General features: G+C 40.9%; 1 protein-coding gene and 1 long non-coding RNA gene across 2 annotated transcripts; one reads left to right on the top strand and one right to left on the bottom strand.

Annotated features, from left to right (window-relative positions):
* Positions 1-290: 290 nt before the first annotated feature.
* Positions 291-3,811, bottom strand: LOC310675035. Its single transcript, XR_014509863.1, has 2 exons — positions 3,651-3,811; positions 291-1,347 (listed from the first exon to the last, which is right to left on the bottom strand). It is a non-coding gene; the product is annotated as an uncharacterized lncRNA (long non-coding RNA).
* A 72-nt stretch (positions 3,812-3,883) lies between these two features.
* Positions 3,884-26,238, top strand: TRMT11 (tRNA methyltransferase 11 homolog; the record flags this gene model as incomplete). The annotated part of the gene is made up of 13 exons (XM_083435054.1): positions 3,884-3,991; positions 5,939-6,004; positions 9,332-9,405; positions 9,823-9,904; positions 10,023-10,115; positions 10,368-10,502; positions 11,907-12,063; positions 13,181-13,261; positions 14,355-14,519; positions 16,607-16,679; positions 18,084-18,215; positions 19,751-19,871; positions 25,675-26,238. The coding sequence occupies 13 exons, from the start codon at positions 3,884-3,886 to the stop codon at positions 25,804-25,806; spliced, it is 1,419 nt and encodes a 472-aa protein (XP_083291180.1). The 3' UTR covers positions 25,807-26,238.
* Positions 26,239-26,639: the final 401 nt, after the last annotated feature.

Below are 26,639 nucleotides of genomic sequence, written 5' to 3'. Positions count from 1 at the left end.
GGAACTCTATGTATGATAAGCCTGCCATCTAGTCAAACAACATAACGTTAGTTATAATCTTAAAACATTTTGCCAAACTCATTTGAATGTTTATAGACTATTTCTAAAATCAAACTTTTAAGAATTAGCTTTTCTGCATGAATTTGAAACTAGTTACTCTTAAAATAGTTACTAATCTACTTTTCCAAACTTTGTACTGTTAAAAACATCCATTTTGGAGTGGAAAATGTTGCTAACTGCAAAGTAAGAAATACTTTTAGAGTATCAGTGGTGGTATAACAACACTTACCTCAAGAAAATGCTAAATATTTTTAATGTGTTCACATCACTTCCATTTTTTAGCATCTACATTTCCAGTGCCATGACTCATGAGAAATACATCCACTTTGCAGCCAAACAGATTTCCAGTTCATGTACACTCAGAAGAGTTATCACTCTGTTGTCTTATAATAAGCCCTTATCACTTACAATGTATAGACAATGACCATGGAGGGGAAAAACATGACAGGTACCGTAAACCCGCAACTTACAAAGGGATCGCACCTAAATCCAAAATCGTGTATATTCAAAACACTGGATTCAATGGTGGGTGGAATTGCTGAAGACATTTCTCCCATAACCCCATCTCCTTTCCATTTCCTTTTTCCTTTTTAAATTTTCACACATGTAAAAGTGAATGGACACAAGTTAAATATGCATAACTTCTACTTCATTTTTGTTTTTAACCTGTTGCCACCAGATAGCATTTTCATCATCACATTCTGGCCAGCCGACATTGTTGATTAAGGCTTTTAAAGGAGTGGCCCAATGCAATCATGCGATCGTGCTTATCCAACCATCTCATTCAAGTAAGGTGATAACTACATCATCATCTTTTCCTTGCCAAAGCATTTCGCCTTCAAAATCAACGAGGCCGTGCTTCCTTGCCCTCAGTAGGACACCTACTACTTTGTTGGATATAGTTACATATCTGTCAAAGAGCTGTTTAAATGTTATTCTTACTTGTCCATCTTGCCCTCTCTCTCCAACATTACTTATGACCAAGCATAATTCTTCCACTTCCTTGCCTATGTGTGTGTGAGCATCCTTTCCTCTTTGTTCTGTTTTGGAGCCTTTGGGGGGCCTCCCATAGGTGGGATCTCCTCTCTCAGTACGCCGAGTTACTGGCTTGTTGCTGCTGAAGGGGTTCCGTCTCTGATAATCAGCATGAACCTCTGACCAGCTCTGCCAGCCTCTTGTCAGTTCTCCCACAGAGCTAAGATCAGTTCTTACAGCTTTGGTACTCTGCATTTTGCTTCCATGTATTGAGGCTGTGACATAACAAAAAGCAGAGCTCTGAAATTGCAGCTGTGGAGACCAAAAAACACATTTATTTTAGCCAATTCGTATATAGTAGTACCTTGGTTTAAGAACAGCTTAGTTTATGAACAACTTGGATTAAGAATGCTGCAAACCTGGAAGTAGGTGTTTTGGTTTGTGAACTTTGCCTTAGGAGCAGAACATGTTCCACTTCCTGTTGACTCCATTTGTAAATTGAGTCCCCTGCTGCTGTGGGAAAGCACACCTTGGTTTAAGAACGCCTTGGTTTAAGAACGGACTTCCGTAACGGATTAAGTTCGTAAACCAAGGTACCCCCGTACTGTATCAATATTTTTGTAGTATATAAAGGCATCAATTAATATTGGTAGTAAAACAGCACATATATATTCAAAGGAGTAGGCATGTTAGTTGATACAACAAAAGACAAGCCTTAGAGCATCTTAAAGAGTAGTTTTTACACATTAAGTCTAAGGTACCACAAGACATTTGCTTGTCATAAATAGTGCTCTAAAGGTAAAGATAAATGGACCTCTGACCATTAGGTCTAGTCGTGGCCGACTCTGGGGTTGCGGCACTCATCTCACTTTATTAGGCAAGGGAGCCAGTGTACAGCTTCTGGTTCATGTGGCCAGCATGACTAAGCTGCTTCTGGCAAACCAGAGCTGTGCATGGAAACCCCATTTACCTTCCTGCCGGAGCGGTACCTATTTATCTACTTGCACTTTGACATGCTGTCAAACTGGACCGAGAAACGGGAGCTCACCCCGTCGCAGGGATTCGAACCACCAACCTTCTGATCGGCAAGTCCTAGGCTCTATGGTTTAACCCACAGCGCCACCCACATCCCTTAATAGTGCTCTACTTGCCTTCTATTCGTAATAGCAATTCAGATCATACCCAGCCTGTTGCACCTGTTTTCACTGTATAGTTGCATGATCTGAAAGATAAAACAGTAGGCCAACCCTGTACTATCCTTTAGACAAGTTTAGTTACTTAGACATAATTCTATGCATGTTTATATTGAAATTTCACCAAGTTAAATAGAGCATGGGTCCTGTGGGGTAGGATGTGGTGGGTGCCTTTCCACTTTTCAGACAGACCTATAACCACCTCACATTTCAGGTGGGCATAACCCAGTTTGGGCTAACCATACCACTTCTGCTTTTCTCCTCACTTACTCCCAGGTTTATATACACATAGGTTACAGACTCAATACATGTCATTTGGAAGCAGGTCCCTTTATAGTCAATGGTGTTACCAATGTGCCAGGATTGCACCAACTTTCCTACATGCTAGATATATTCAAGTTAAAGAATTATGAGCATTTGCTCAAGGTAACACCAAAGGTACTGATTGCTTGGTCTGGATCAATGTGCCCTTGGAAAAGCTAACATTATATTTTAAATATATGCTTATCTTGTAGAGTTGTTCTTTTCTGTGAGTGAAATTTGAATTGCTACCTCTGCAGCATGCCAATAATTACGATGCATGGCCTTGTCGACCTCTTTGTAGCACCTTCCTTGATAGAAGTCACAGTTAACCAGAGTACAGTCACCTTATTAATTGTCACAAAGGGGTGTGATTCCTTCTACAGCTGTGCATTTTTTAAGATGGAAAGTACATACAAGATTCAATTTGAGGTTTCTGTAGGTTTTTAACTACAGAATATATTCCACTTGATATAAGATAGCACCAGGTATATAAAAACAATTTCCGTAAAGGCTTGTGAGTGCAGTCTTCAATACCCCTACTTTAATAGGTGGAAAATGGAAACAGACCAACATCACCTTAACTATTCGTGTTTCTATAACCCTAGTAAAAAGGTTCCAGCACTCCTGCAATGCAAATTCATTGTACATGAACAGCAGCAAATATTTTCTGATGGGTGCAAGTCCTCAGATTTCTAGAAAATTAGCATGTAGCTAAATGCATGTTCACCAGGTAACTAGTTTATGATAAGCCTGTGTAAAACAGCAGGCGCTCATTTTGGAAGCTGGCTTCTTTGCTTTCGGCTTTATCCACACGTATTGAGTATGCGCCACTGACAGCCGCTGTATTAAGTTTTCAGGCTTTGCAGCCGCTCGCCTATTTGTGCCTCCAAACCATCTACCGAAGCAGCATATTTATCATAAGAAGTCGGACTGATTCCTATGGCGCCGATTCCTAAATACGAACTAAATGCACGTTGCTTGGAATCGCATTTTCAAAGCGCTGCATGCAGCTGATGACAAGGATGCATGTCGAGTAGCGGAATGCTACACATTCTCTTCCCCTCCGCGGTGGAAAAAACGAGTGTTATAGAAAGGAATGTTTATTGCAAACATCCTCACCTTAATCCCGTGGCGCAGGCTGCGGTAGCTTTTCTAGCACGTGTATATATAATTGACGGGATCTCCTTAAGGAGAAGAAAGGAAGGAGACACTTCCTGGGGGTCTAAGCGCTGTTGCCCCCAGTCCCGGGCTCCCTCCTCCCGCCCGCCATTCCTTCCCCGGCTTCCCTTCTCCTCCCCTCGCCCTCAAGCGCCGCCTTCCCGCTGTGATGCTGCTCTTCTTCCTCCGCGCGCATGCGGGTTTCGGGAGGCGGAGGCGGCGGTGCGATGGCGCTGCCCAGCGCGGGTCTTCCGCGCTACCTGCTGCTGCTGGCGCAAGAGAACCTGGAATTCCGGCTGCCGGTGAGTCCTGAGCGCGAGAGCCGCAGCGACGCCCGGAAAGCAGAGCGCGCGCGCGGAGCCGCTGCTGTTTCTCCCCCACCCCAAGCACAGGACAAGCGAAGGAAGGAAGGAGCCTTTGCTTTCCGGGCTGCTGACAAAATGCATTGTTTACGAACGAGCCCCGGGCTTTTCAAAGGCCCTCCTTCCGTGTACAAATCACACCCGAGGGGGCTGATGCAAACCGCTGTTTCCTTGACATGGCGGAAGAGCCCGTTAGTTTTATTGTGGTAGCGGTGTGCCAATGAAATGTTGATTCATACATTGGATTTCTATGTACAGTATAGAAACACAGATACGTGTGCTATAGCAGCGCCGGATTTACATACTGTATAAGCAGAACAAGCTGTAGCTTAGGGCCTCCCCCCAAAAAATTTAAAGGGAAAAAAACTGGATGTACATTTCCAAAATATAAAACAAAATGAAACCTACATACAGCAACAGTGTTTTGTGTTGTGTAGGCTCCTATGATGTAAGTAATGGGCAGTGCCGGATTTACGTATAAGCTAAACAAGCTATGGGGGATGCAGGTGGTGCTGTGGGTTAAACCACAGAGCCTAGGGCTTGCCGATCAGCAGGTCGGAGGTTCGAATCCCCGCGACGGGGTGAGCTCCCGTTGCTCGGTCCCTGCTCCTGCCAACCTAGCAGTTCGAAAGCACGTCAAAGTGCAAGTAGATAAATAGGTACCGCTCCGGCGGGAAGGTAAATGGCGTTTCCGTGCGCTGCTCTGGTTTGCCAGAAGCGGCTTAGTCATGCTGGCCACATGACCCAGAAGCTGTACGCCAGCTCCCTTAGCCAATAAAGCAAGATGAGCGCTGCAACCCCAGAGTCATAAATTGTTTAATTAGCCAAAGGCCTGGGAGAAGAGAAATGTTTTTGCCTAAAGATATGTAAGGAAGGTGCCTGGCGAGCTTCCCTGAGGAGAGCATTCCACAAATGGGGAGCCACCACAGAAAAGGCCCATTCTCATGTTGCCACCCTCAGGATCTTTCATGGAGGAGGCACACGAAGAAGGGCATCGGATGAGGACTGCAGGATCTGGGTCAGTTAAGATGAGGAGAGGCGGTACTTGAGGTATGTGCGCCCATTGGTTCATAATCTGCAGATCTGATAGCCCATTTGAGCTTGGGGGGGAAAGGAAGAACTCATGCCTGATAGCTTAGAAAGGGAGAAGGTATCTCCCACTCTGACGTCTGCACATTAAAACATGATATGACAGGATTTGGAACTGCATCCTCTTGACAAGATGTGCTGCAGTGAATAAATTCAGCGAAGAAAGCTCCCTAGATGCCTGTAAGAAAGAGCGCAGAAGAATGTTTTCTAGTGGTCTTCACTGGACTAAAAAGATCACCTTCTCTAGGTTTACCTTTCACTGTTTTGTGTAAAGATAGCCTCATCAGTAGGTGTCTCTGCTTTTTTCATAGGTTTGATTTTTAGGAGGTACCTTTAATGTACATACTGAAAATGTGAGCCTTTTATTCCAGCCAAAGCTGAACATCTTTCTTACTGCAATCCTATTTACATTCACCTCGGAGAAGGCCTATTGAACAGAATGAGCTTATGGTACTTCCAAGTAACAGTTGCATAGGATTGCCCATCTCATTGAAATTGCATGCTCTCACTTTATCTAGATTGTGTGCTGAGTGTTTATATATACCAAGTGTATATGGACACTGATTTTTGGATGCTTTCTGTTGTATGCAGTTCTCTGTGATTCTCAGAGCTGTACTCTCGTACCTGCAGACCTTGGAGTAAGTCTCACTAAGTCCCACTGAGTTTACGTAGGTGGGCTACTAGGGAGAGAGCATTCTCAGTGGTCATAGCCTATGTGGAATGCTCACCTCAGAATGGGTTGCCTGATGACCTTCCTATGTTCTTTAAAAATATTTGTTTTGTAATATTTTCTCCTAGGAAATAAAGTCTCTGGTTTCCCTCTGTGGCGGACGATTCAGCGATCAGCAGGAATTGAGATTAAATGTAAGTATTAGATTGTGAATAAGTCTGTGAATCTTCAGCTCCTGTGTGGTTTATTATTTCCCCCAAAAACTTTAGTGAAATATGTATTATAGAGCTAAGCTTGAATCTTAGTCGCATTATTATTAAAGTTCTTTAGATAGAAACAGACCTGGAAGAGATATTGTTCTAGAATTGAATGTGGCTACATTGGCTTTATAATTAATATTAGGGTGTAGTCTTTTGCATAAAATTATCTGAAATGCGGAATACAGAAACCAATTTATTATTATCATTATTTTTAGAAATGCTGAAAATTGAACTGCTTTGTGGACAGTGCTTTCTTTTTAAAAAACATATTTTTTAAAGATTTCTTGGTTACAAAATTATGTGCAGTGTCTCTTTTTTCAAGTTACATTTTCTACAGATCAGTTTCATTTGTTGAGACATTAGTGTTACATTTAGGAAGAAAAGGGGGAAAGAAGTGGAGAGGCCATAGTGGGGGTGAGGTCAGGTGGCAATGCTACTATTCTCCTTAATGTGGGGGGTGGCATTTGTGTCAGCATCACTTGTGAAGGTTCTCTTTACTAGCCGCTTGTGTTCCTTTGGTGGTGAGAGAGGTTGGGGTTGGCCTAGGGTGTGGTTGTTTGTGATTGGCTGTCAGACACTGGAGAGATCTGTCAGGAATGAGGATGGATTGGTGGACAGTGCTTTCTCTGGTGTGGGTTATGATCTTTGCTTAGTGGGTTGTATTCAGTTTTTAAAATTCGTAGTGCCATCTGCTGGAAAATTCGCTTCCTGACCAACAATGAAATCAAACAAAGCACATGCAGCAACCAAGTTCATGCAACCCACAGAATGAGCTTGAGTATCATTCCACTGAGTGTAGTTCTGTGCCCTCGCTGTAGTTTTTGCTAGGGGTTACCCTTGCTAGAATATCACTGCTGCCTGTTCATTCCCACTGTGCTCCCTAGGATGCAAAGATTATGCCTCTCTATGCATAGACCTCTGCAAAATTCTTAATCCCTTTATGTTTATATAAGAGCCAATGAAGGAATTAATGTGCTATTTCATCTCTTTTAGCACTTGGCAATCTGTGTAAATAATAGGCCACTATAGATTTACTATTTATTTGGCAGCCAAACAAGAATAGGTTTGCAAAGCCAAACAGTAAATCTATAGTGGCCATCATTTACACCAATTTTTGTTTCAAAGTGCTTGTGGCCTCTTTTAGTGGGGTTTTTATTTGTAAAGATATGTTTTTAGGTTTTTATTGGTTGCATTTGTTTTAGTTGGTTTTACTGTTTATATTGTGTTGTTATGGGTCACTTGCATGAGGAAGGCAACTAACAAATATGAATAATAATTTTCAGATGTGCATCAAAGGGCTTGTTCACACACCGTGAGTCTGCTGAAGGATCTAGTACCTTGCACAACATTTTGTTACTTTGCTATTGTTGTGCTGTATAGATGATTCATTTTTCAGTGGCTGTGTTTCCACATAACACTTAGCCAAACCATGGTTTAGTGTGAACTTGCAGGCTCCATATCCTGAACTTGCACTTTGCTCCTCCCTGGTATTTTTAGCTCTGTGTTGCATAGGAGGCAAACTAAAGTTTGACGTAGTGTGTTATCTGGACATGGGATCACTCTCCCATCCTTAACCATGATCCACGTATTGCGTGTCGAGGTCCCCAGGTCCACCCCAAATAACTCACACATCACACAGAAATTTTTGTTTAAGATTTTTGGCATAATTTTGGCCACAACTTTATTAAAATACAAATTTGTGAGTGGTTGCGTAGGCATTGGTTGTGACTATCTGCCCCCACCATGGGGGACAGACTGACATTCCGCACAATGCGAAAGTCAGAATGGGGGAATACACTTGGGGGTTACGTGGAGCAGGGAACCTGCCCTCACCCCAAATGCAACCAGGAGCTCATTGCTATGGCCCGAGCCGCCTTGACAGAGTGGACAAGCAATAGTTAGCTCCCAGTTCCTTTAACGGAATCCCTTGCAGCAGCAGCATTAGAGGGGCAGGCACAGCCAATCCATGCCCCTCAACCAACCAAACCATAAACCAATGCCTAACTGCGAACCTTACAAGTTGTGACGATTTGCTACGCAGTAGGCAAAAACCAGATGGCCCCAGCCAATCAGCCAGATGGACAAAATTCCTACCAGGCCCCCACTCCAAAGCAGACGACCCCATGACAGGCATAGCAAGGTCAAAGCGAACAACCCTATTCTAGGGAGGGAGGGACGGGCAATCCGATGCACGGGCGAAAAGAGGAAGCCCTAGCCTCGTGCAAGGAGTTTTAGTATTTCTGGCTGTCAATCAATAAATGGCAACATTAACTTCTTCCCAACAACAAGGGAAGCCCCAATCGCATCAGTGGCCAACGATCAATTAGCCCGCCCTCCAACTTTGGAGTGTCCTGGAGGCTCCCACCGCAACACGTGCTCTCCATGAAGGAGAACACGCTTAGTCAAGGTTTGTTAGAGGAAACCAAATTTCCTAAACTCAGCTTTTTCTGCGTGCTGCCAGCATACCTTGCAATGGTGTCAGAACAGAATCATCTCGTGAAGGATGCATAGATACATACATTAAAGGACCTTCTATACAGAGGTTGACTTGAATTCTATCCTAGGGTCCTGCTGTCTTTTTGTAACATTGATTCAGGCCTGAAGTGACAGAGTAAGTAAACAGCCAGAAGGCGCACAACCACAAACAAGGTCTAGGTGGTGATAGAGCCTTCTGTAAGAAGCCGGACATAAAATATAGAGACTTATAGCGTGTTCACGCAATACGGCACCCCTCTTCACAAACTGAAATGAAATCCAAGTATTCAAAGCTGCCAGTCTTAGCTTGCCCCCCTGCCCCACCCCCCGTCCCACCCCGCCAAACGCTACTTCCTGCTTCAGCTGGACACAGATATCTGAGATAGAAAGATTATTTCACTTTGTTACCTTTCTGCAGGAGAAAGTGGTAGAAGTGATGGCAACAATAAGGAAGGCAGAAGGTGAAGAGAGGTTAAAGGAACATTGGATTAGTTGGCATGCTTGTCTGTCAATTCCGTGACAACTGAAGAACACACGTTTTAAGCTTTCCTCTTGTAGTTCCATTTGTCTTCTCCCTATGTCAGTGGATTTTGCTGGACAGCAGTTCGCATCCCCCCTGACCATTGGGCATGCTGGCTGGTGCTGATGGGAGTTGGGAGTCTGACAACGTCTGAAGGGCCACGGGTTGTGCATCCTTACCCTACTGCGGCACAAGCAGTCCAGTTGTCATTCTTCACAGAGCCTTTTCCTTAGCATTATTGATCTTTTCTCTTTCTTTCTTTGCAGTCTCCATTTTGGATTCTTAGCATGCCTTCAGAAGAGATGGCAAGAGGACTGATGAAGCGAACAGTGTGTGCAAAGTAAGGGCTATGCTTTTAGAAAAAAGAAACAGCCTGTGTGCTAAGTTTCCATCTAAGTTTTGCCATCTCATTCTTCCGTTATTTGGGATGTAGCTCTGCTTCTGTGCTGAAGCAGAAATTGTTTCTGGAGCTTTAACTCTTGAAAAGCCCATTTGCTATACAAGTTAATAAACCAAATATAAGGACTACGTGGATTTTTTTGGTGTGTGGCAACATTTTGTTACCTGACAATATTTCAAAGTTACTTATGCGTATGTCCCATTGAATGTTTTCAGTAGAACTTGAAAGTAAATCATGAAAAGTAAAATCGTGGAGTTCATGAGCATGTTGAATCAGAAGATTTATAAGTGAACTAGGAAAAGCATTTATGAATATTTTTTTCCCTTTGCTGTATGTAACCTGTTACAATACTTTCAGATCTATATTTGAACTGTGGGGACATGGGAAATCTGCAGAAGAACTCTACTCTTCACTGAAGAACTATCCAGCAGAGAAAATGGTTTGTATAAGAGAAGCTGGTTTGGATTTTGTTCTGTCTTTTTGGAGCCTGTTACACAGTTGTACCCAATAGTTTATTGCTGCTTGTTCTAATCACATTTTGTTTTGCTTTGTTTTAGGCCCCATTTTTACAGTCCAATCTAACTTACAAAATAACGGTTCACACTTTTAACAAAACACTAACACAAGAAGAGAAAATTCAGAAGATAGATGTAAGTAGACTGCAATTTCTTGAAATCATTTCTTATATTTGTGCTCTTCCTTAATAATGAGTGATAGTGTTTTTGATTTTCACACCTTCTTTGGTAACTTGTTGGAAAGGCACCATATACATATTTAAAACTATAATCTGAATACTTTTAGTAATTATTTGGGTTTAGTAAGCCAGTACTCATTTTATGTTTCAGTAATAGTTACTTATATTTATGTGTTTCTCCCCCTCCCTCTCCCCCTGCTTAATACAGTCCTTAGAATTTTTACCATTTGAAGGAAAAGTAAATTTAAAGAAACCAGATCATATATTTTGGCTTCTGGAAGATTATGGAATGGATCCAAACAATATCCCAGAACAGCCCCTTGATTTATATTTTGGGAGATGGGTGAGTAGAGTCATTTTATTAATAATTAAAGAATTGTTACAGCATGAAAGAGAAATGATAGCTGAGAATAAGTTGATAGTGGGGCATGATTTCTTCATATTTTGATCATGGATCTTTTTAATACCATAAGTAGGTGGTAGGCAAAGTCAGACTGGGACTTACTCAAAGATCTGAATGATTTGAAGTAGCTCAGCAAGGATTTCTAACTCCCAATTGTTTTAACCATGGCAGCAACAAAATGAGTCTTTCCCTTCCCCCCAACCCCCACTCCAAATTATACTACCAAAATAAAGCTGATTAGAGGACAGGCTTAATTAGGAGTATATTTTTGTGTGGAAGGACTGCAAGCTCAGTTCAGGTAACACAAAACAAATTCCTAGGCTTTCATAATTATTTTGTACCCAGTTCCTGTCGGTGGATCTTAGGGTTTGGGGGGGGGGGGCGGAATCCGAAGAGATCCTGCCTGAAATCTTGCCATCCCAGTTATCAGCATCTTTAAAGGTAAAGGTACCCCTGCCCGTACGGGCCAGTCTTGACAGACTCTAGGGTTGTGCGCCCATCTCACTCAAAGAGGCCGGGGGCCAGCGCTGTCCGAAGACACTTCCGGGTCACGTGGCCAGCGTGACAAGCTGCATCTGGCGAGCCAGAGCCGCACACGGAAACGCCGTTTACCTTCCCGCTAGTAAGCGGTCCCTATTTATCTACTTGCACCTGGGAGTGCTTTCGAACTGCTAGGTTGGCAGGCGCTGGGACCGAGCAACGGGAGTGCACCCCGCCGCGGGGATTCGAACCGCCGACCTTTCGATCGGCAAGCCCTAGGCGCTGAGGCTTTAACCCACAGCGCCACCCGTGTCCCTCATCAGCATCTTTGATGACATATTAATATTTCTGACACACATTTTTCATTTACGACACTAAATAGCCGTGATGGGCAGACATCCAACCTTAATCAGCTGTCTAGCAAAGAAAGTTGAACTATGTGACTTCGGCCTAATTCAGATAGTCAGTTCTTACGTTCTTAAACTTGCTTCAGCTGAGATTACTTACATCTCATCAGTTAAGACATAGTGTGGCCATACTGGCTGGGGTTGATGGGAGGTGGAATCCAGCAACATCTGGAGGGTCACAGCCCACCTGCCCCAGGTTAAGTGATGCCTAGCATGCTTTGTAAAATTTAGACCTATTGGCTGAACTCTAGGATTCTAGGGCTTTTTGATTTGTTTTTTTTTTTAAGTTTAGTTTTGGACAAGAAAGCGTATTAGAGTGCTAGTCAGTCAGTGTTATGAGCCGGCATAGCATGTGTGTTTGCTTTTGGAAACCAAGGTACCAGTACAGTTCTGAGTATTTTGAGTAGTTATTGGTAACCAAAGTTAATGGTTCCTTTCTCTCTCCACCTTGCCACAGATTGCCGATGGACAAAGGGACCTTATTGAGTCATACAGTGTAAAAAGGAGACATTTTATTGGGAACACAAGCATGGACGCCTGCTTGGCTTTTCTTATGGCAAACCATGGGAGAGTGAAACCAAATGATGTTGTTTTTGATCCATTTGTGGGAACAGGTAATTTTTTCTCTCCTCTAATGGAAAAAAAATTACTGTAATGTGTATACAGCCCGCACCTTGTGTAAAGTTGCCTGTCAAATTTGTATATGTTAAGTTATCTCCCTGGGTTCTATCTTTTCTCTTAACATGTTAGAAGAATTTGTTTTTCTTAAGTATACCTCATCCATGACAACACTGGTTCCATATTACTGCTTGGCCATTTGTGATCTGTCTTTATCCTGTAACAGTTCATGTGAGCAATCTCTGATGTTGAAAGAACAATAGAGCCCTTTGTTATTCTCACTTGCCTGCTCAGGGAGTGCTACTCTTAATACATCTACTTCAGTTCTAAGAAGTGGTGCATTGGAAGTCAAGGAACAGAGAGTGAATGTTCAACAGAGCTTTCTCTGGAGACTGGGAGTGTTCAGGCTAATAATCGGTAGCACATATAGGAATAAACACTGCAACCATGTTTCCAGGTTTATAGGTAGGAAATACTCCTTCACATTCTGTAAGCTTGATAGAAAACATATTTTCTTCCTTTGGTGACCTTTTTTCTGATATACCAGTAGGGGGCGAGTTTATCCCATTTATATTGTTCGTTTAGAGGCTGCTCTGTGAAATACCTTAATGTGAATTATATGTGTGTGTGTGTGTGTGTGTATATATATATATATATATATACACATACATACATATATATATATTCTCAAGACAAGATAAACCACAAGTAGCAATGGGCATAAAGGGAGTTTAAAAGCAGTTGCAATAATATGAGAAGAGAAGGCTTTCTGGCAGAAGACATAAGATGTTCAAGGGATTAAAGGCAAATGGTGTTGTATCAAGTTTGGGGCTGATATCAAGTATGAGATTTAATTTAGATTCAGAAATATGCTCTTGCCTTTGTCCTTATTGCTGGCAATGCTTCACACCCTTCTTAAATAATATGTGTGTAAAACAGTTGTGTATGCCAGGCAGCATGTGGCATTGAGGGGCGTTATTTGTTTTGGCACACATCTATTTGCTTCTCTGCTGTATTTCTGCAATGTGATATACATGTATCAAATACCTTTTGCTGTTATGATCTCAAATAGTTGCATCGTCAGCACCAAGTGGTTTTTTCTTTGTTTTGCAGGTGGACTTCTTATCGCTTCAGCACACTTTGGAGCGTACGTATGTGGGACAGATATAGATTATAACACCGTACATGGGCTGGGTATGTTGCTTTCAGTTCTTAACAGTGAAAATGTAATTATTTGGTTTATTACACAAGTTTAGCAACTACTTGATCTTGGAAAAGAATCAGAGATCTTCCTGTTCAAGCTTGGTCAGAGACGGGCACATTCACTTAAACCTACTCTCTATACCTATGCACTCCTGGGCATAGTGGATCATGGGCAACAGGCAAGTTGACTGCAGAAAGGATTTTTTTTTATGGAACTGCAGTGGATGATGCAAATGAGAGTGCAAGTTTTCTTAGGGTTTGCTTTTGATTCACGTTTATGTCAGGTAACTACCTACACCCAAACCCAATACGAAATTAAAGGTAACTGTCAAAAACCCTACTAAGGTTTTTCCTAAAATGCTTTGATTTTGAGTAGCACTTTTCACAAGAGTAATAATAATAATAATAATAATAATAATAATAATTTATTACTTATAGCCCGCCCATCTGGGTGGGTCCCCCCAGCCACTCTAGGCAGCTTCCAACAAAACACTAAAATACTGCCTACCTAGCAGTTCGAAAGCACACCAGTGCAAGTTGATAAATAGATACCGCTGTGGTTGGAAGGTAAACGGCATTTCCATGTGCTCAGGTTTCTGTCACAGTGTTCTGTTGCACCAGAAGTGGTTTAGTCATGCTGGCCACATGACCCAGAAAGCTGTCTGTGGAAAAACGCCAGCTCCCTCAGCCTGAAAGTGAGATGAGCGCCGCACCTCCATATTCGCCTTTGACTGGACTTAACCATCCAGGGGTCCTTTACCTTTACCTTTTTTGAAGTTACAAAGCCACCTGATAAATACAGCTGCAGCTCTAAGGGTTAAATGGCATCCAAACTATGCCCATGACATTTACGTCATTTTCTTACACTATTAGAATAACTTTTCTTGTACTTATTATGGATGATGCGGGATGTGTTCAGTAGCTGTGCTTGTTATAGATTTAAAATTGGAAATGTTTGCCAGAGATACCTTATGTGAGCGGAACTGAAATAAATTGCGGCAGGAATCGAAGGCCACAGGATAATCATTTGAATCCAATATGGCATGAAATTGAGTTGGCGTTATTTACTCCCCACTGCTCCCAGGCAAAGCTAGCAGGAAGAACCAGAAGTGGAGAGGACCTGACGAAAACATCAGAGCGAACCTCCGTCAGTACGGTTTGGAGAAGCACTACCTTGACGTATTAGTTTCTGATGCATCAAAAGCCATATGGAGGAAGGGGGTGAAGTTTGATGCAGTAATTACAGACCGTAAGTTAATGCACAGACTAAAATATGTATGATTCATAAATGCAGTCTGTAGTGATAATGGAAACATCTGCAAGCTTGTCATACTCTCTTCCAAAGAGAATGCTAGAGCAATGACATCCAGACTGAATGAAATTTGCTGACTTGTTTGCAAGGAGTTAGGGAGCCAATTGCCCCTCACTTCATGCATCTTTTATTTTATGAAGAAAGAAGTCTTGCAGGAGCAGTTCCCAGTAACTCGGGACTAGTAGTGCTAAAATAGCTTTTTTCCCTGAGAGTAAGCATATTTCAGTTTTACCTGATTGCATCTTAACCTCATAATGGATATAAACATGCTTCTGTGTAGCCTTAAATGCAAATCTCATGCTGACATCTGGACCCTGTATATTGAAGCTGGCAGCTTTCAAGTTCGCATTGTAAAAAAAGATTGTGGTCTGTAGTTTGACCACCTGCAAGTATCCACTGAATAAATTTGTATGTAAAAGTAAATTTCTTTACATTTCTTTACAATAATATACATGTGTATATTATTAGGAGTTGTATCTTTTTTGGGGAAACACTCAATTTTTCTCTTTTTTGTTTCTGAGATTAGCACTTTGAAGCCATTTTGAATGTGGCAGTGATCTTAATAGACAGTTGCTTACTGGAGTGTTTCCATACTGAAAATTCTTGGTTTCTAGTTTGGCTATACATTAGCTTGCCAGTAATTTGTTAAAGAATTGAAATGTTCTTTCATGCCTATTCATAAACTGGAAGCTTAGGAAAACAAAACATAACCATCTCTCACTATGTATTGGTTGTTGAAGCTGTTCGTGAAAAAGATATGCCATTTCTTATAAAACAGGAGAATTCACTCTTCAATCTCCTTTTGAATACACAGCCTTTACAAGGCAATGCTTGTAGGTGTTGGCAAGATTTGGGAATCAGAGAAATGTTCTTCAGATGCAGAACTGGAAATTAACTCCATAATGTTAATTGCAAGTCAGTGTGAATTAAACACCCCTATCTAATTAGTGACTACGAAAATATTCCCCCAAGTGTCTTTGAAAAGTCTTAAGCAGCTTTTAAGACTGTGAATAATGTTCAACTAGCACTTTGACACCATGCAGTTATATCTGAACATGGAATATATAATATCTGAAGCTTATTACTAAGAAAATATGTACCAAGTTTCTAAATTTTACAGTTTCCACATACAAGGCATTTATTTTCTTAATAAAACAGTGCACTAGCTATGGATGGAGAGAAACATACTAATAACTTAGAAAATGCATGGATGGTTTTCCAACAGTAGGAAGTGTGATCTGTTAAAAATACACATTTTAATCATTGCATCAAGTGTAAGTTTAAGAGGCATTGTCTACAGTTGCTGAAGTGTTATAATTCATTTGATGTAAAAGCAATCTAATACTGTAATAAATTTTATAATTTCTTAATAAGCACAACTTACTAAGATTTACTAAAAGAAAGAAATAACATCAAATTTATGTACATCTAATGAGACCCTGTGCTTTAAGGGTGAATCAATTATGATAATTATTTTATTTGTATCTTAGTTTGCCAGATCATTTGAGCTGCCTGAAGCTCAAACACAATGATGAAATATGAATGGCAAGCAACATATCACATACAACAGTCTGAAAAACAAAGGAAGAAACCAAGTACCAACAGTGAGATAAAAACATAGTCTGCTGAAAAAATTGGAAAGAAATAAAAAGGCTACAGGGTGGTGTTGGTGCCCTGTCTATCTAGAAGCCAAGCAGATTTTTCTGCGACAGACTTCCATGCTATTATAAAGAAAGCTGCCTCTCTCCCATCACCATTAGCTGTGTCTCTGATGGCTTCAAGATGTGGAGATGCGCCTATTCCTGAGTGGATGCGCCTATTCATGTGTGGGAGGAGGCATGGAGGGCTTTGAAAAAGTGTCTTGAATTGGGCTGAAATGAATCTGAAACCTCTATAGTTTGCATAGTTTCAGGCTCCAGGGATCAGGCTTTGTCTTGAATGCTCACTGTTGCCTTCAGCCCCAGCTGGAGTTTCTGAACAGGTTGTACTGATGGATACGTGTCGTACATTCTTGATCTGTGCAGCTCCATACGGCATACGAGAAGCCACCAGAAGAACCGGTTCGCAGAAGGAAATGGCAAAGATGGCAGAAAGAGGGTAGGTAAACGGTGGGTTGAGAATGCAGGTGTCTGCATAGAAAAACAGCTGTGGCTTCAGAAGCATTTTTGCATTTTGCTAAACATCCCAGCCTTCTGCCAAACCAGCGACAAATCCGACAGGGCTGTTTTTAATCACGTTGCTTGTATGTACGTAGCAACCACTCTGTCAGTGTGTCTCTTGAGTTTTTAAAACACAGGGATTAGGAATCTGACTACTACATGTTTCCCATATGGAAAATGGGGAGCCTCTTTCATTCTGATTTCGACATTGGAGTCTGGCACCTAGTGTGCATCTTGATGCAGTTACACAGTAGCAGGTAGAAAACTGGTGGGGAAAGTTGTTCAGTAATGTCAGTGGAGATTTCCTTCTGAACCCTAACCCCATGCCTCGCCACTATGACGTAGTAGCTTTTCGGACTTGGGATAGCAGCTAACAACCCTTTTAGTGCCTGCAATCCCAAATATTTTAGTCTGTGTATTGTTGTGATGGATATATCGTTATATTCTTGTACAGTCGTACCTTGGTTTTCAAATGGCTTAGTTCCCGAATGTTTTGGCTCCCGAACGTCACAAACCCAGAAGTGACTGTTCCGGTTTGTGAACTATTTTTGGAAGTTGAACGTCAAATGGGGCTTCCACAGCTTCTGATTGGCTGCTAGAGCTTGCTGCAGCCAATCAGAAGCTGCGATTTGGTTTGCGAACGTTTTGGAAGTTGAACGGACTTCCGGAACGGATTCCATTCGACTCTCAAGGTACAACTATATTTCATTATTTTTGTATGTTGCTTTATGACTCCTTCAGGCTGTGTGAAGCGATAAATGTAATTAATTAACTAAACTAATACAGCATTCAGTAAGTTATGAGGACAGTGCCTGCTGCCTGCTGCCATATCAGGGTTTGCTATGGCCCAGTTCTATATTTCACATTATAATCTGCATCCTACTGTGATGGTGCGTTGCATTAAAACTTGGACAGAAAGGCAGTTTTCCTGAAATTGAAACGAAGTGGTATTGTATTGTCATTTCTCAACACAGCCTTATTTTAATATGCACTGCCTCTTCGCTTTCTACCATGCAACCACCCACACATACAATTTATGTTGCCTTTTGACTCATACTTGGAACCTGTGGGAATTTGTCAGGCTTCAACTCTGATAATCCCTGCTTTCACTATATTTTGTTTTCCCCTCCAGAACTGCTTTCTGTGGCCAGCATAAATCTAGGTCATATTTCAATGTGTTTTTTTTAACCTTAGCAAAATTGGGAGAGAGACCTGACAAACCTGTGATGGATGCTGTACCCTAGGTCCTGTCCTTATTGTGAAATCGGCATGCTGTGTTTAAATAATACAAAACAACAATGAAGCTGCTACCAATTAGTTACTTTTCCAAAATTTTACCCAGCGCAGAAAATCACATCTCAATTTCTTCCAATTATCATCTGAGTGACATCCTTTTCGACCTGTTAAAATTTGCAGCTGAATACTTGGTACTTGGAGGAAGATTGGTCTACTGGCTTCCTGTGTATAAACCAGAGTATGTATATATTCAGATACACTGAATGTCTTTTATATGTTACATGGTAACGTCTGCAGACTTTAAGAATGGGCATGGTCTAGGGGAAACCTGGGGCAGACTTATCCTTAGGTGAGCACCTTCTCTCGGTCTCATCAGCATCAGAGGCCCGGTTATCGGTGACATGAGAGAGAGCCTAGGGCCTTTTCTGTGGCTGCTCCCATACTGTGGAATTCCTTCCCAAGAGAGGTGAGCTTGCCTCGCTCCTTGTTATCTTTCCACTGGCAGGCTAAGACCTTCCTATTCTGACAGCCCTTTGAAAACCAGGTGCAGATGATATTGGCCACTGAATTGATATCAGGGCAATTGCTATCTTAATGCTGGCTTTAGAGACATTTTGTTTTTATTTTGACTATTGTTTTTAACTAGTTTTTTTCATTACGTTGGATTTTATAAGAATGTTTTAAACATGTCATGAGCCTCCTTGAGTCCCAATGTGGGAGAAAGGTGGGATTTAAAGACATCAAACAAACAAACAAATAAACAGTGTCTGCAGGGTACCATATCTAAAAATAATATATGGTAAATGCATAAGCTAGTTTAGCATGTAGCATTTATCTCCCATTAGCTCCAGCCAGCATGACCAGTTATCATGGAGTTACGATCCAACATCTGGAGGGTGTCCTAGACAGTGGTTGGGAAGCAGTAAGAATGGGGTCGTTCTCAATTAACTCTGTTGATTACATGGAATTATAGAATTGTTACATTGGAAGGGACCCCAAGGGTCATCTAGTCCAACCCCCTGCAAATGCAGAAATCTCAACACATGGTCCCCCATCCAATTTTAAACCATTCTGGACCCTGCTTAGCTTTGCAAAGGTGCTAGCGGTTTTACTGCTGCACCATATACTAACTAGTATCAGAACAAGTGACAAACATTTGTACTGCATATTAGTGTACTGATTGCTCTTGAATTGAGGATATATTGGTGACTGCTAAGGAATTTGGGTGTGGCTAGATTTAATTGCATCTGAAATAATTTCTGGTGGTCATTTTTTGGGGGTGGGGGTAGTTTGGTAAGGAATTTACCAACCGAGCAGTCTGCCTTTTATCTAATTTGTATCCTGCCTTTCCTCCAAAGAGCTCAGGATGGCAGTAGTATATTTGCTGGATGTAGAGCTGAAAAGCAGCTAAGCATTGTATAAAGGACAGTTCTTATTGGAATGCTTGCTGGCAGACATCTTTTCATAATCTCTTTAAATGGTTTGGGTGCTGAAGCGCAAGAGAAACCCACATGAAACGTCCTTTTCCTGTTTGCAGCCAAACTTTCACCTGCATCCTGTCTTTTGTTTTGTTCTCTCTTTGTGCTACACATGTGGCTGTGGATTCTGAAAGCAATTAGCATACATTGTTTCTGGGAAATTTAATAAGGCCGTGAACCATGTGGAAGTGTACAGTTTAACTCAGTTTGAATCAGCCCTCTGGCTGTTCTGTTTCAGATTCACTTATTACAGTTCCTAAGCTCTTGTAGCCCTTTGACTGTTTATTTCTTCCAGATATACAGAAGAGATTATACCCCGACACCCATGCCTGAAACTTATTAGCAACTGTGAACAGACGCTTTCCAGCCACACGTCGAGACACCTGATAACCATGGAAAAAGTGAAAGATTTTGAGGTAATTGTTTTGATGGCTTTCTCGCAAAATAGCAGTTGTCAGATTCGGAACAGGTTTTTCTACTGTAGAAACGGAGGGAATTCACCGTACCAGACTCAGTGTGCCGTAAAGCGCTTTTATAAGTTGGTTTTAGAAGGTTTGTAAAAGAGTCATAAATGTCAAAACAGGAAGCCAAAGCACTTGTTGCGCTGATGTACATGGGTGGCGGTGATTGAAGGACACTTGTCTTACTTGTATGTGTGCGTTAAGTAAACTTGTTAATACTGAGGCAGGGGAATTTCTTGTTCCATTTTCATTATTTCAGTTTTGAGATGCTGCCTGGTTAGAACTGAAGTAACGATAACGGTTAATTTTGCTGTTTCTATTACACTATGTTGCAAGATGTAGTTGCAAGCCCCACTGAAATCGGTAAAACTTCTGTATAGAAATATTTTTGTAAATACCTGCTAGGGGTGTAGAAGAGAGTGAAACACCTTATTCTATGGACGCTGTTTTTAACATTGTGTTTTCATTGTCGTAACCCGCCCTGGAACCTTAGGGTAAGGGTAGGTAATCAATCATTGTCATTATCATATGCAGAAAACCATGTGTGTTACTTGGCTCTAAGTTCCCAAATAGGACCTGCTGTTTAGTCAGTATGCATAACTGCTCATGCTATGTATTTTTCTGTGCCCCTCACCTTGAAGACAGCAAGCCCAGTTTAAAAGGGAAAAAAACACATATCTGAGCATTACTTTGCAATGCAGCATAGGGAAAAAAATATTGTCGTCTTCTAAAAGGAGTGCAGTTTTCAAGCATTTAGTAGTCAAAGGTGAACAACAGCTTCCAGTACATTCCTAGCTGGATTTTAAAGTTCAGTTAGGAGAATACTCCTGCATTTTGTCTGGGTTTTAGCCCTATATTCCTTGGAGCCTCTGTTCTGCCCTCAACAACTTTTATTACATTTTGGGGTCGTCTAAATGCAGCATGAAGATAGGGTGAATGGTCTGATTATCAGCTTTGAAGTTCCCTTTTAAAATAAATAATAATAGACCACTTAAAAAGCGACCAAAAATTTATCAGGATAAAAAAATAATTAAGATCTCAGTAAACACAAATGGAGAAAAATATAAGTTTATCAGTAGGAATCCTCAGAGGTAGATTCTTCCTCTGACAGCAGCCCCCAAAAGAGGATGCATCCGCTCCCTGGTCCATGCCAGGGGTATTTGCATGCCCCAGACGCCACATCTCCTCCCTCTGCTGCTAGACACCCAGTGATTGGTCCACACCCCAAATACATTGGGCCCCATTGACAAAAAGATTCTTTAGATTTAGATCAATATTTAATACATTTTTAGCAACAAGCCATTATTCAATTTCCCTAGGAGGGGGGGAAAAAAGATCTTACAGCCATTTAGTTTCATATGGATCATTATAACCCAAAGAATAAATTCATGCATACTAAAAGAGAAATAAAATACAAATGAACATAATGAACAAATAGACACTTCCTACGGCTGTGTTCATAAAATACAGATGGAAAACCCTAACCAGAAATTTCACTTGCACATCCTTTTCTAGATCTGTTAAAATTTGAATGCTTTTTCCAGAGCTATTGCAATTGATTTTGCAGTTCTGAACACGTCTTACCCGTTTAGTCAGTAAATGCATTAATTTCTCACGGCTGGCATTCCTTCTAAACTTTAACAATAATGATCAGAATAGAATTGCCTTGTAGTCTCATATCTGATTCACACCCTGTGAAGAGATATGCCAACTTCTACACCACTATTAAATTACACAAACCCATAGTAATACTTCAAGAAAAGTTTCCTATATGTCCAGTGTTGTCGGCCTTAAGCACATTTAACAGAACATGAATTATATGAGCGTCAGCTGTTTGCAACTTTTTCTGGAAATAAGTGGCCTCCCTCTAAATACAGTACCACACTGCTCAGATATCAAGTAAAAATGCATCCTTGCTGTGTTCTGTTTGTGACTGGGATTTTATTTGATAGTTGACTGTCAGTTCCTACCTTCATCTACAAGGGCATACCAGCACATCAATTTCTAATGCAGTTTATTAAGGGATTTTATTAAGAGATTTGTGCACTCTCAGATGTATGCATGTTCCTTTGCAGATGTGGTGATGATATTTTCTTTAAAATGGAAAGATAAAACCATGCATTATCTTTTTTTGCTTTCTTTATCCAACTTTTATACATGGAAATACCTGGTTTTTATATGTGGAAATGCATGTTAGGGACAACAAGAACAGAATCCTAAAAGTCACACTCCAAAACTTTCTCATTTTAGATGGTCGTCTGCTACATCACGAGAAGCTGTATTTGGAAGGGAAAATATTGCAACAAATGCACAGTTTGATAATGTCCAAAACATGACATATTTAGCAGTAAACTATTTACCTATACAAGGGATGTGTGTGGCGCTGTGGGTTAAACCACAGAGCCTAGGACTTGCTGATCAGAAGGTCGGCGGTTTGAATCCCCGCGACGGGGTGAGCTCCCGTTGCTTGGTCCCTGCTCCTGCCAACTTAGCAGTTCGAAAGCACATCAAAGTGCAAGTAGATAAATAGGTACTGCTCTGGCGGGAAGGTAAACGGTGTTTCCATGCGCTGCTCTGGTTCGCCAGAAGCGGCTTAGTCAGTAAAGCGAGATGAGCGCCGCAACCCCCAAGTCGTCCGCGACTGGACCTAACCGTCAGGGGTCCCTTTACCTTACTATTTGCCTATACTGTTAGTGGAATAACTTCTGCCTTTGCTTCGTTTTATGGAACATTCCAAGTCCTTGCTGAACATAGTGCAGAGATTAATATTCCTCGCCTTCCCATGGTCAGCAATTGCACTGAACTCAGCAGACAAACTCTTAGCACTCTGAGCATAAGCTTGAGTATTGCTGTCTTAACTTACTGTTTATATGACAACTATGATACCACGGAAACAGTTTCCATATATTTATGCACACATACCTATCCCGATTATACACTTCTGAACTGAGCTGGCTCCCTGTGACTTTGTCCTAGTGTAGTGCTTGGTGAACGCTATGCTAAGGTTGCTGAGGAGGTATTACACCACTACACCAGCTAGTTTCATCTTGGGCTGTAAATAGTTTTGAAAGAGATTGTTTTAAAAAGCAGACTGGCTCCTTATTTCACTTGAAAATTGTATCTGTGTTGATTGATGAAATTCTGAGATCTCAGCACAGCTCAGCACAAGAGAGCCTGCTATTAGGGCAGCAAACACATAATAATCTTCCCTTGAGAATGTTTGACTGGCAGGTTGAGTTTCCTTTACACTCTGCATTCTCTCAAGGATTTACCCACATAATCTTTTTTCTGCTGACTCTAACCTCTCTCAACATATGAGTTGTTTCAGAAATCAGACTCAGAAGCATGTGGGATGTAGTGCCTGGAGAGATGTGAGCGTTTGCAAATTTTATTCCCTTAAGTGAAATTTGGGTTTGTCTGTAGTTTAAGCTCAGGAATAATTAAAGAAGGAAACATTTAAAAATTTAAAGGAATAAAACTGATTTATTACCACTGTAACTCAGGAATGAATGCAATGTGCATACACACCTGACTAGCACATTGTAAATATTTATTTAAATAAGAACCTTTATTTTTCACATCAATAACCTATTCTAAGCACTTGCATTTGAATATACATACTGGGGAAAATATGAAAACAGAGATACATGGTGGAAAACTGGCTTTTTGTATTGTTTTTTTCCTTCTGTTTTTTTTTAATAGATTTGTATTTCACTATTCAGTCTTTCTTTTTAAAAAAACCCACTTTGCATTGCTTTGAGCAAATAAACCTGTGTAACTGCAACAGTACATCTCTTAGAGGTACATGTATGTATCCGAAATTCTGGTGAAATTAAATAAATAGAAATCATTGCCAAATTCTTCATCTTTTTTTAAAGCAGCAGGGTTGTTTTTTTAAATAACAAAGCTAGGTTCTAAACTGCTCTTTTCAAGGCATTTTGTTTTAATTTTTGAGTTTGCTAAAAAGCAAAGGATGAAGTGGCAAACACTACTGGGCTTTCCCTATTAACTCCCCAGTCCGCTGTAGCCCTTGAGTATAAAACCCATGTATGTTAAGTTTTAGTGCATAGACATAAAGCTACAGTGTTGGTGAGACTGTTGTACTAGGACCTCAGAGACCAGGGTTCAAATCCCCAGTCCACTGAGTGGCAGACCTTGAGCCTGCTCCTGCCTCTCAGCCTAACCTACCTCTCAAGGTTGTTGTGGGGATTCAATGAGGTTGGGGAAGAACCATGTACACTAAAAACATGAGCTCCTTGGAGAAGAGTTGGAATATAAAGGCAATAAGTAAACAAAGCAGTTCTGTTTATGCAGATTATAACTTGTTCTGGGGTATGTTTCATCAAACTCCAGCAACGTTTTTCGACCAGGTCTACAATTAATGGCTACATTTGGAAACAGCAATGAATTGTCGTTAATCTTTATAGTTCATTGAAATACGCCAGGTTAATAAGGCAAGGTTTGAAGTTGGCTTGTTTTAGTAAACCAGGGTAGTCTGTGTGGTGTTCTCCAGACGTTGACGAAAGGACTGGAAATCTACCATGCTCAAGAGCTGTCAACTGATTTATTCAAGAGTATGTATGTTGGAAGGGACACGGGTGGCGCTGTGGGTTAAACCACAGATCCTAGGGCTTGCCGATCAGAAGGTCGGCGGTTCGAATCCCCGCGACGGGGTGAGCTCCCGTTGCTCAGTCCCTGCTCCTGCCAACCTAGCAGTTCGAAAGCACGTCAAAGTGCAAGTAGATAAATAGGTACCGCTCTGGCGGGAAGGTAAACGGCGTTTCCGTGCGCTGCTCTGGTTCACCAGAAGCAGCTTAGTCATGCTTAGACGCTGGCTCCCTCAGCCAATAAAGCAAGATGAGTGCTGCAACCCCAGAGTCGGTCACAACTGGACCTAATGGTCAGGGGTCCCTTTACCTTTTTATGTATGTTGGAAGCCCTTGCCTACTGATAAAGTCGAAAGACTGGAACATAACGTGGCACTTAAGCTTTCTAAAGGTAAAGTAATGCCACTGAACAAGATGAGTGGTGGATCACTGCAGTCTTTCCAAACTGCACATAAACAAATAACCTTCCTACTTTTTTGGTCAAGGAAGTAAACTGGTGGGCTTAAAGGGACCTGAGGCTTAATTTGCCATGATGAACAGACTTCAGTTGGAAGACCCAGACATGTTGCAGGAAGAAGTCATATAGCTAGACCAATCAAGGAGGATGGGAGTGGAATAAGTTTCAAACCTTAAAAAACTGACCGGCTGGGCTGGATTTGAATCTAGTCTATGCTGTGAACTCATTAGGTGGCTTTAGGTGACCATTATTACATCACCTGCAATATATGGCATATAATAATGACCTACCTACATGATTTTTGCAAGGATTGCTGAGATAATATATGTGAAACGTTTTATGATGTTGATGATTCCCATATCTGATGACAAAAGTATCCCACTGATTCACAGAAAATACATGGCAAAGCTGTCATTGTGCCTTTACAACAACAGATTTTGTGCCTGATCCAACTACAGGTGCATTTGACTACAGCATGGGGTGGAGACTTGCAAAATTTGTGACAGTCCTGATAATATAATGGCATACATTCCATCCAAAATTATTATTTGCCATTACGGCAGTTCCTAGGACCAAGCTACAAGCTTGTTTTTAATATTTCCTTTGAGATCTTGTAAATAAATTCTGAAGAAAATTGTTGAGTCGCACTGATGCAATATATACTGTATGTCTAAACAATGTATTTTAACACCAGGATGAAGACCGTGATTCTCACATATTGGACAGCCAGTACCTGCCATACAAAAGTCACAATAGCTTTCGTGAGAAATATTTCAGTGGAGTGACAAAGAGGATTGCCAAGGAAGAAAAAGACAGCCAAAAATAATTATATATATGACTAAAAGCAAAAAACGCACATCTGGACCTCAACATTATATGGATACTTCAGAGAACAAATACTGTTTTGAATTTTTTAAAAACTCAAAGCAAAAACCACAAGTTAAGAACAGTTCTTTTTCATTAACTTTGTTTATACCAGATTATTGCACAAGGTTTTTTGACCCTTATTTAATTTATTTTTGTACTTAAAGTTCAAATGATAATTGACTACATTTTTTATCACAATTTTTTTTAACCCATTACCTCTAGAAAAAACTAATAGTATTGTTTGGCTTCTTAAACTGTGAACATCTGGAAGTCTTAAATAGACATAATACAATGATTAAGATTTTTTTATTATTAGGACGATTGATTTCATTTGTTTTCTTTTTTGTATTTGATATGCAATAAAGTCAGTAAGAATTGTGCATTTTAAAAATTGAGTTGCATACAGCAGCAGTTTATCATTTCTTACCAACATTTCTGGGACCATAAACCTGCTCCCTCCCCACACTCAGGTCTAGGATCCAGAAGGCTATTAAACCTTTTCAATCCATTATACATCTGAAGCTCATCTGTCTACTTTTGCATTTGGAATTGGAAGCTGATAAATTAGTAAGTATAAATGCGGCCAGTGGATGCTTACTAATAGTTCCTCAAATCTGGAATAAGGAATCCATAACAACATCTAACTTTTGAAAACCATGAAACCTGTGTTCTGCTTTTTGTGCTTATCTCCCCATGGGATATTGGAAAAATACATTATTTCCAGTTTCCTTTACATCACTGTCATTTAAATTTAGTGGCTCATAACAATTCTGTATTGTTCTATGTATTGCA

This window comes from Podarcis tiliguerta, assembly GCF_965153285.1.
Source record: "Podarcis tiliguerta genome assembly, chromosome: 3".
NCBI lineage: Eukaryota > Metazoa > Chordata > Lepidosauria > Squamata > Lacertidae > Podarcis > Podarcis tiliguerta.
This window is presented reverse-complemented; position numbering and strand designations above follow the sequence as displayed.